This window comes from Mercurialis annua, linkage group LG4, assembly GCF_937616625.2.
Source record: "Mercurialis annua linkage group LG4, ddMerAnnu1.2, whole genome shotgun sequence".
In the NCBI taxonomy this organism is placed as follows: Eukaryota; Viridiplantae; Streptophyta; class Magnoliopsida; order Malpighiales; family Euphorbiaceae; genus Mercurialis; species Mercurialis annua.
In genome coordinates, this window is record NC_065573.1 from 22,796,206 (window position 1) to 22,807,237 (window position 11,032).

General features: G+C 29.1%; 1 protein-coding gene across 1 annotated transcript; it reads right to left on the reverse strand.

Moving 5' to 3' along the window:
- Window positions 1-6,015: 6,015 nt before the first annotated feature.
- Window positions 6,016-7,129, reverse strand: LOC130015416 (uncharacterized). Its single transcript, XM_056105512.1, has 4 exons — window positions 6,908-7,129; window positions 6,681-6,808; window positions 6,357-6,591; window positions 6,016-6,210 (listed from the first exon to the last, which is right to left on the reverse strand). The coding sequence occupies exons 1-4, from the start codon at window positions 7,127-7,129 to the stop codon at window positions 6,016-6,018; spliced, it is 780 nt and encodes a 259-aa protein (XP_055961487.1).
- Window positions 7,130-11,032: the final 3,903 nt, after the last annotated feature.

The following is an 11,032-nucleotide window of genomic DNA, read 5'->3' on the forward strand; positions in this document are numbered from 1 at the left end:
GCCTACTTCCCCCACCGCTGTCCACCACCGCTGCTGCTCGTCCACTGTTGCTAAGGTACGCATTCTTTTAATTAGTTTATTTAATTTATTACAAATGAAATTAGTTTATTTAATTTATTTTTTGATTGATTTTAGGGTTTTCCGACCTCCGGTCAGCCGCTGTCGTTCCGCCTACTGCGGCTGTCGATCCGCTGCCCCGGTCAATTTGTTTCAAATAATTGTGTTAATTTTAATTAATTTTGGTTAATGTTTATAATTTATATTAGTTTACGTTTAATTTTAGTTAATTTTAGTTTAAAATAATTTTAGTTAATTTGATTAGTGTAAAAAAATAGTTTATTTTATTACTTTCTGTATATAGTTTTAGTTAATTTATAGTTTTTTTATGTAATTATATTTTTATTAGGCCAATTTAGGAATTATTTAGGTAATTTATTAAAATAAGTTATTTTTTATTATATTAGGGTGTTAATTTTAGAATGAAATTGGATTTTAATTTAAATTATTAAAAACTAGGTAAGTTTACTATAAATTACGTTAGTTTATAATATTTTTGTTTATTATAAATTAGATTTTTTTTATTAAATTTGATAAATTTGGTAAAGTTAGTTTAATTTTATTAAATTTTATGTTAATTACATTTCAATTGTTAAGATACATTTAGTTATGTTACTTGTTAGTTTTGAGTATTTTGCATATTTAATTAATAATAATCATAATGGATTAATAGTATTTGTAATTTGAAAGAATTGAGACGAATTAGTGTGTTGGTTATCTTGGGATATGTATTGTTTACTTGCACCTGAAAAATAGGTGATGCTTATTTTAAGAGGATATGCTGCCATTTTTAAATATTAAAAACTAATTTAAAAACCCCTACTTTAGCATTTTGTTGCTGCTAGCCGTAGACGTTTTTGATATTAATCCGACCGTACTCATGAGTCTTCTCATTTGCGGTTTTGCTCTTCAACAAGTAAGTCTACGACTATATATTCTATTTATCTACTAATTAAATATGTTTTAAATATTAATATTCGTGTTATATATTCCGTTTATCAACTAATTAATTTAATTTTTTTCATTTCATATTCTAGACCGAGGAGCTCGGTCGTGAGTCCATTTTGGCCGAATTGCATGTCCGATTGTAAGCCATGCAATGAAACTATGTCTAGGTATATATACCCAGGACTCCAAAGAATTCTCCACCAAGTAACTTCAGACTGCACTGTTCTAAGAGCTTTCCAGGCAGATTTAATCGAAAAGAAATCTTTAGAATTAGGCCTCCAAGTAATACTATCATCAATTTGAGAATTTATCATAAACAACTCTCTTATCACATTCCAAGCATTTTTAGTTTGTGTATCAATAGGATCAGGTAACTTCCATTCACCCCTATACCATACATCTTTCACTTTGGCATATTTTGGAATATCAAATCATCAACTTAGATGTTAGGAAATACCTCAATGATGGCATGTCCCTTCAATCATGGATCATGCCAAAATGATAGCTCCCTTTTCTCTAGAGAATACTCAAAGCAGCCTTTAATCTCCTGTTTCAGCTTGATAAGATTCCTCCAACTCCAGCTAGCATTCAATGATTTTGTAGTGCCCTAAAATCTCAAAAGCTTAAACTTGTTCTTTATAACCCATTGAGCCCACAAGGAATTTTTAATAACTATCAGCTCCCATATATGCTTCATCACAACAATTTTATTCCACAGGACATTATCTTTCACCCCAAGACCTCTTTTCATGTTACCAAGTTACCATACTTATAGTTAGCAGACCCTTTCCACAAAAAAAATTTGCACAGTTTTTCAACTCCTTTTGATACAGAAATAGGAAGAATAAACATTGAACACCAGTATACTTACATGCTAGATAATACTGCATTCACCAATTGAAGTCTACTTGCATAGCTCAAATGCCTCATTGTCCAATAGGATATTATTTTTGGGATCTTTTCTATTAATCCATTACAATCATCTTTACTTAACTTTTTGCTGATCAAGGGAATACCTAAATATTTAATAGGCAAAGTACCCTCAATAAATCTCATCTCCATCAGAATACTACTTTTCACACTCTCATGCACCTCACTAAAATAGATGCAACTTTTCTGCTCATTAATCTGCAATCCAGAAACTCCATAGAAGTGTTGTAACACTCTAGCAATTTGCTTAATACTCCTAATTTCACTTTTACAAAAGATGAATAAAACATTTGCAAAGCTCTAATCTTCAAATTTTTGCAGCCATAGTAGTAGGAAAAATTATCATAACACATAGTCATTAAAGCTCTAAACAAGTATTCCCTCACCAAAACAAATAATAAAGGGGACATAGGATCCCTTTGCCTAATGCCACAAGCTCTCTTAAAGAAATCCTAAGGTTTACCATTGATCAATACAGAAAATGTAGGGAATTTAACACAACCCATAATCCACTTAATGAATTCATTGAGGAATCTAAGGCCAAGTAAAATTTCCTCAATACAATCCCATTGCACAGAATCATAGGTCTTTCTAATATCAATTTTCATTGCACAATCATTCCTCCGCTTAAATCTATGATAATAAAATATGTTTTATTTAGATTGAAATATTACTTATAGATCAAAATTATATATAAAAATAAGTTTTAACTAAATGTTCTCATGATATAAAATCATGAGTCTATTTGAATTTTTTTTTCTAACAAAAGAATTTCTTTCAAGGACTCGCTCTTTACTAGGCGTTTGTGGCACATGCTATATGCTGACTAAGACAAAAGCGTTTACATATAACAAAAAAAATAGTTTAGGTGTGTAAATGGTCATTGTTAAAGTTGAGATGTATAAGTGACTAATTCATTAAAGTTTGAGGACATAAATAAACATTTGGCTATCTTTAAATAAGAGAAATTGATTGATGAATAGTCGGCTTAACGGGAACGAATTTTATTAGGAGGATACATTGTAGGGAATATTGCTAATTTGGACTAACATTTCTTCTATGAAATGAAAATTTGTCCATACAACCAAACAACTTTCCTCGGTAGCTTATATATGACAGAAAAAAAAAACATGAAATTGCTAATGCACCTACCACATAAATAAAATCTAAAATAGATTTCTTTATTCATATATTGCTCGCCTCGTCACTTTCTTCCGTAAAAGTTTTAATTTCGATAAAAAAAGTAACTTAAAAAATTGAAAATAATAGTTTGAAAAGAGATGCCGGTATATTTTTGAATAAAAATTATTAGAGATTACTAAACTTTAGCCTTATTTATGATTTTCTTTAAGATAATTAAATTTTAAACTATTGATCACCGGCCGATTGCTATTTGGCCTAATGTCCTAAAAAAATCCGATTTTTTTATCCCCTTTTCAATCATATCCTGACGTTGAAAATCAATTAATTTTACCTTATTTTGCATTTTTCCATTTTAATAGTACCCTGAAGTATAAAATGAACCTTTTTTTATTTGGCAAAAGTTCAAAAAAAATCTCTAAATTGACCCTTTTTGCAATAGATTAACTTTTTATATTAAATTGATCATTTTTGAAGAATTTTTTTGAACTTTTATCAAATAAATAAAGATTAAAATTTATGCTTTATGGTACAATTGAAATGAAAAAAATACAAAAGAGAGTAAAATTAATAAATTTTTAACGTTGGAGTAGGATTAAAAAGAAAATAAAAGGTCTGAATTTTTTTATGCCATGAAGCCTTGTTAAGTTAAATTTGACCTTAAGAGAATATGTGCAATTAGAGTACTCTTTCCGAAATTAGAATAAAATTCACTAACCTTCAATGTCTTTAATCTTTACATTTTTCTATAAAATAAAATCGACATATTTCTGATGAAGTATGTTGATTATAGGATTGAACAACATATGTGCATAGTGGTGTACATTCAATTCGAAACAAACCCAAATCAAAATCAAAATAAGATTTTATTTTATTTTAAAATCGAACATATGAATTTTTCAAATCGAATTGGAAACCCATCAGTCCAGTTAATTTTTTGAGTCGGTTCGGTTTTTCGATTCGATTTGTATTGAAATCTAACTGAAACTAAAAAATTAATTGTTATGTATATCAAACTAAACCAAATTTAATTTTTGGTTTGATTGTTTGATTTGGTTAGATTTTAACCACAACCATAATGTGCCTAAACATGTAACTTGCAAAAGGTGAAAAAATAACATGTTAATGTAAAAGGAAGATAGGTTAAGTGAAACTCAGCGTTTCACTTAACCAATTTAGCGACAGATTCTTTTATCTGTGGCTAAATCGATCCGTTAATGAAACGAATTGCTTCATTAATGCATCAGCGATGTATGTTTTGTTTTTAGCAAAGAATTCAGTTCGTCGCTAAAAAAAACTTATATCGCGTTCCTTTCCTCTTCCCCTCATTTCTGATTTTTCCAAAACCCTAAACCATATTTTTTTATTTCCGCTCCTCCCTTTATCACCGGCATGACTCTCCCCTCCTCCCTCCATCACCGGCCGTTTTTCTCTCCTCCATCAGCAACAACGGTTTTCCTCTCCTCCCTCCCTCCTCCTCAACTGCATCAAATTCACCACCGCTCGCCGCCTACTTCCCCCACCGCCGTCCACCACCGCTGCTCGTCCACCGTTGCAAAGGTATGCATTCTTTTAATTAGTTTATTTAATTTATTACAAATGAAATTAGTTTATTTAATTTATTTTTTGATTGATTTTAGTGTTTTCCGACCTCCGGTCAGCCGCTGTCGTTCAGCCTACTCCGCTGCCCCGGTCAATTTGTTTCAAATAATTGCGTTAAATTTTAATTAATTTTAATTAAATTTTGTTAATGTTTATAATTTATATTAGTTTACGTTTAATTTTAGTTAATTTTAGTTTAAAATAATTTTAGTTAATTTGATTAGTGTAAAAAAAATAGTTTATTTCTTTCTATATATAGTTTTAGTTAATTTATAGTCTTTTTTATGTAATTATATTTTTATTAGGCCAATTTAGGATAGTTTATTTAGGTAATTTATTAAAATAAGTTATTTTTTATTATATTAGGGTGTTAATTTTAGAATGAAATTGGATTTTAATTTAAATTATTAAAAACTAGGTAAGTTTATTATAAATTACGTTAGTTTATAATAGATTAGTTTATTATAAATTAGGTTATTTTTTTATTAAATTTGATAAATTTGGTAAACTTAGTTTAGTTTTATTAAATTTTAGGTTAATTACATTTCGGTTGTTAAGATATATTTAGTTATGTTACTTGTTAGTTTTGAGTATTTCGCATATTTAATTAATAATAATCATAAAGAATTAATAGTATTTGTAATTTGAAAGAATTGAGACGAATTAGCGTGTTGGTTATCTTGGGATATGTATCGTTTGCTTACACTTGAAAAATAGGTGATGCTCATTTTAAGAGAAAATACTGCCCTTTTTTAATATTAAAAACTAATTTAAAAACCCCTACTTTAGCATTTTGTTGCTGCTAGCCGTAGACGTTTTTGATATTGATCCGAACGTACTCAGAAGTCTTCTCATTTGCGGTTTTACTCTTCAACAAGTAAGTCTACGACTATATATTCTATTTATCTACTAATTAAATATGTTTTAAATATTAATATTCGTGTTATATATTCTGTTTATTAACTAATTAATTTAATTTTGTCATTTCATATTCTAGACCAAGGAGCTCGGTCGTGAGCCCATTTGGCCGAATTGCATGTCCGGTTGCAAACCATGCAATGAAACTATGTCTAGGTATATATCAAGGACTCCAAAGAGTTCTCCACCAAGTAACTTCAGACTGCACTATTCTAAGAGCTTTCAAGGCAGATTTAATCGAAAAAAGACCTTTAGAATTAGGCCTCTAAGTAATACTATCATCAATTTCAGGATTTATCATGAACTGCTCTTTTATCACATTCCAAGCATTTTCAGTTTGTGTATCAATAGGATCAGGTAACTTCCATTCACCCATACATCTTTCACTTTGGCATATTTTGGAATATCAAAATCATCAACTTAGATGTTAAGAAATACCTCAATGATGGCCTGCCCCTTCAACCATGGATCATGCCAAAATGATAGCTCCCCTTTTCCTAGAGAATACTCAAAGCAGCCTTTCATCTCCTGTCTCAGCTTGATAAGATTCCTCCAACTCCAGCTAGCATTCAATGGCTTTGTAGTGCCCCAAAAGCTCAACAACTTAAACTTGTTCTTTATGACCCATTAAGCCCACATGGAATTTTTAACAACTATCAGCTCCCATATCACAACAATTTTATTCCACAGGACAATATCATTCACCCCAAGACTTCCCTCACTCTTCAACTTACATACCTCTTTCCATGCTACCAAGTTACCATACTTATAGTCAGCAGACCCTTTTCATAAAAAAATTTGCACAGTTTCTCAACTCCTTTGGATACAGAAACAGGAAGAATAAACATTGAACACCAGTATACTTGCATGCTAAATAACACTGCATTCACCAATTGAAGTCCACTTGCATAGCTCAAATGCCTCACTGTCCAATGGGATATTCTTTTTGTGATCTTTTCTATTAATCCATTACAGTCATCTTTACTTAACTTTTTGCTGTCAAGAGAACATCTAAATATTTAATCGGAAAAATACCCTCAATAAATCTCATCTCCATCAGAATACTACTTTTCACACTCTCATACACCCCACTAAAATAGATGCAACTTTTCTGCTCATTAATCTGCAATCCAGAAACTTCATAGAAGTGTTGTAACACTAGTAATTTGCTTAATACTCCTGATCTCACTCTTGCAAAAGATGAATAAAACATCTGCAAAGCTCATATGCTTAATCTTCAAATTTTTGCAGCCATAGTAGTAGGAGAAATTATCATCACACATTTTAAAGCTCTAGACAAGTGTTCCCTCACCAAAACTAACAATAAAGGGGGCATAGGATCCCCTTGTCTAATGCCACAAGCTCTCTTAAAGAAATCCCCAGGTTTGCCATTGATCATTATAAAAAAAATAGGGGATTTAACACAAACCATAATCCACTTAATGAATTCATTGGGGAATCTAAGGCCAAGTAAAATTTCTTCAATACAATCCCATTGCACAGAATTATAGGTCTTTCTAATATCAATTTTCATTGAACAATCATTCCTCCCCTTATATCTATGATAATAAAGTATGTTTTATTTAGATTGAAATATTACTTATAGATCAAAGTTATATATAAAAATAAGTTTTAGCTGAATGTTCTCATGATATAAAATCATGAGTCTATTTGATTTTTTTTAACAAAGGGTCAATGCGCCCCCTAAACTTGTAACACGGGGTCATCTAACTCAATTTATACTTTTTTAAGCAACTAACCCCAAAACTCTTTAATTTTGGGTCAAATAACCCATAATTATATTTTTAAAATGTGTAAAATATAAATCGAAGGCGATGGATGCAAAAAGGTAATTAGATATTTCCCTAATTGTTGCGATATAATTATTCTAAATTTATATTTTAAAATAAAAATATAAATTATGGGTTATTTGACCCTAAAATGAAGAGTTTTGGGGTTAGTTGCTCAAAAAAGTATAAATTGGGTTAGATGACCCCGTGTCACAAGTTCAGGAGGCGCGTTAACTTTTTTTTTTTTTTAACAACAGTATTTCTTTTCAAGGACTCGCTCTTTACTAGGCGTTTGTGGCACATGCTATATGCTGACTAAGACAAAAGCGTTTACATATAACAAAAAAAATCAGTTTAGGTGTGTAAATGGTCATTGTTAAAGTTGAGATGTATAAGTGACTAATTCATTAAAGTTTGAGGACATAAATAAACATTTGGCTATCTTTAAATAAGAGAAATTGATTGATGAATAGTCGGCTTAACGGGAACGAGTTTTATTAGGAGAATACATTGTAGGGAATATTGCTAATTTGGACTAACATTTCTTCTATGAAATGAAAATTTGTCCATACAACCAAACAACTTTCCTAGGTAGCTTATATATGACAGAAAAAAAAAACATGAAATTGCTAATGCACCTACCACATAAATAAAATCTATAATAGATTTATTTATTCATATATCGCTCGCCTCATCACTTTCCCCGTAAAAGTTTTAATTTCGATAAGAAAAGCGATCTAAAAAGTTGAAAATAATAGTTTTGAATACTGGCATATTTTTGAATACAAATTATCAAAGATTACTAAACTTTAGCCTTATTTATGACTTTTTTAAGATAACTAAATTTTAATCTATTGATCACCGGCCGATTGCTATTTTAATAAAATTTGACCGTAAGAGAATATGTTTAATTAGAGTACTCTTTCTCAAATTATAATAAAATTCACTAACCTTCAATGTCTTTAATCGGATATTAAACACTCTAAGTCACTGAACTTATTTGTTATTACACAAAGAGTACTAAACTTCATTTTATTATAAAAAAGTCACTAAACTATATATTTTGTTACAACGAGATGTCACTTGTATAAAACGCACCGTTTTTACTTATGTGGCAAGCCGGAATTACAAATAGGAATATAACTCAATGACCTTTATGTAATTCACAATACGTTTAATGATCGTTTTGTAACAAAATTTGACCGAATCCGCTGTAGTGATCTCCCGTTGTAATGAAAGGTATAACTCATTGACATTTTTGTAACAAAATGAAGTTTAGTACTCTTTCTGTAATAACAGATAAGTTCAGTGATTTAGGGTGTTTAATATCCGTCTTTAATCTTTACATTTTCCTATAAAATAAGATCGACATCTTTTTGATGAAGTATATTGATTATAGGATAGAACAACATATGTGCATAGTGGTGTACGTTCAATTTGAAACAATTTAAAATCAAATTAAAATTTTATTTCATTTTAAATTCGAACATATGATTTTTTCAAATCGAATTGGAAATCCGTCAATCCAGTCAATTTTTTGAGTTGGTTTGGTTTTTCGACTCGATTAACTGAAACAAAAAATCAATTGTTATGTATATCAAACTAAACCAAATTTAATTTTTGGTTTGATTGTTTGATTTGGTTAGAATTAAGCACAACCATAATGTGCCTAAACATGTAACTTGCAAAAGGTGAAAAAATAACATGTTAATGTAAAAGGAAGATGAAACTTGTTTTGCTTGAAAGCAAGTGATATTGTTTTTAGAGTAAAGCAAAAAACTTCCTGAAACCTAACTGAACTTTTGTTTATATGATATAGACATTTTCCTAAATGCTGTAATGCCAAACCAAATTCAGAAAGCTCATTATAATTATATTTCAACCTCTTAGATTGTGACATGTCACTCACTCACTCTCCATACAGCCCATACCATTTTTGGGGTCTAAAATGCCTCTATCATTTATAAATATTAGTGATGTAAAGATTGTAAACAACGAAAAATTAATACGTTAGTCTATAAATGACGTAATAGACTGAGTCTATCTAAAAACATTTTATAAACAAATTATATTTTAAATCTGAAGAAAACTCGTAATTCGCTAAATTATGGTTGTTTAAATGCAATACAAAATTATGTAAAGGATTATTCTAGTTGAATTGGTTCGGGTTCGTTTAAATAAAATTTAGTTTATTTTGATGATTTAATTCATAATTTTCAAAATAAACTCAATCACATTCACTTTACATCAGAATGCATAGAAAATAAATGTAAAAATAATTAAATACAAACAAACTGAAATTGATATAAAATACTAAAAAAATAAGTGTATCTTTAGTTATTTTCCGCACATGTTAAAAAAATATAAGTGAATGTGATTAATTTAATTTTGAGAAGTCATATATAAACTAAGTTGTTTAAATAATTAAAATTTAATATAAATCCATTCCATAAATTTGAATAATGGGATTACAATTTTGTTCATCTAAAATCAGCTTAAACACCCAGTTAGTCATAAATTTAATATTCAGTAATATTACTGCTATTACGGGTTATTCGTCTCTCATTTTAATACGTAGAAATATTTATTTTTCTTTCTAAAAAAGAGCAATTTTCACCAATCTGAATACTAATCTAATCATGATTAATTTCATAACACAAATCGGAAAAAAAAATCATCTAAGTCAATCTAAAATCCAAATAAAAATAGTAGTTGAGGTATGTTAAATTGCCAAATATTCCATAACCTCAAGAAATAGGATTCCTTTCATTTTATGCAACTTAATAGCCAATGTAGCTAAGATGTATTTTATTTGCATAAGAATAATTCTCCTTTTAACCACTTGTTTTACTAAATATATAATTTTGATGTCATGCTCTTGGACTTTTCTACTACCTTACCTCCTCTTTTGCTCTTTTTTCTTTTCATTTTTTATTTATTTTATTACATATATTATTTGTTGATCAAGACATATAAATTTGGTGAGTTAATTGATAGTATTTAACTCTCTCTTTTATTTTAATTTCATTTTGATTTTTCTTAATTAGCAACTTATGGTTAGGTCTACTAATTAATTAATCAAAGAAAAGAACAAAAGAAAATAATCCAATAAAGTCAATAATGCCCCACCACATGTATTACATTGTTAATTTTAATGTTTTTTGGGTGTGATTAATTAAGAGCTAAATATTTAAAACAATAGTTAAGAGTTATTATTGTTCATGCATTAATAAGAGTTAGCTTTCACTCAATAAAAGTTGTAAATAGCTATACTTCTACCAATAATTGATAATGATAGGTTAGGTTTTCTCACTTTATTACTCTTTTTTTCTAATTATTCATTTTATTACTTGGCAACAAAAGGCATCAATGTGAAGGACCAGCTACTTGTGCTGTCACAATTCAATATTTTCGCATTTTATTTTATAGTATTTGTTAATTAAAATGAAATACCAAATAAAGTTTTGTTCTGTAGCCACAAAATTAATTGACAACGAAATAGAAAATCTTTTTAGTTTGATTCACAAGCAAAGACAGCCCAAAATTGAAGACAACCTGTGTTTAGGTCTAGAAATATTTAAAGAAAACAAAAAAGTAAAGTATGTTCATGCATACATTGATACACAAAATAAAATTAAGAAGAAAAA

Coding starts and splice junctions, on each gene's coding strand:
- LOC130015416 (XM_056105512.1), bottom strand. CDS start 7,129: ATGAAAATTGATATTAGAAAGACCTATAATTCTGTGCAATGGGATTGT. Junction 6,809..6,907: donor CCCCTTTATTGTTAGTTTTG/GTGAGGGAACAC, acceptor TGAGCTTTGCAG/ATGTTTTATTCATCTTTTGC. Junction 6,592..6,680: donor TGCATCTATTTTAGTGGGGT/GTATGAGAGTGT, acceptor TTCTCTTGACAG/CAAAAAGTTAAGTAAAGATG.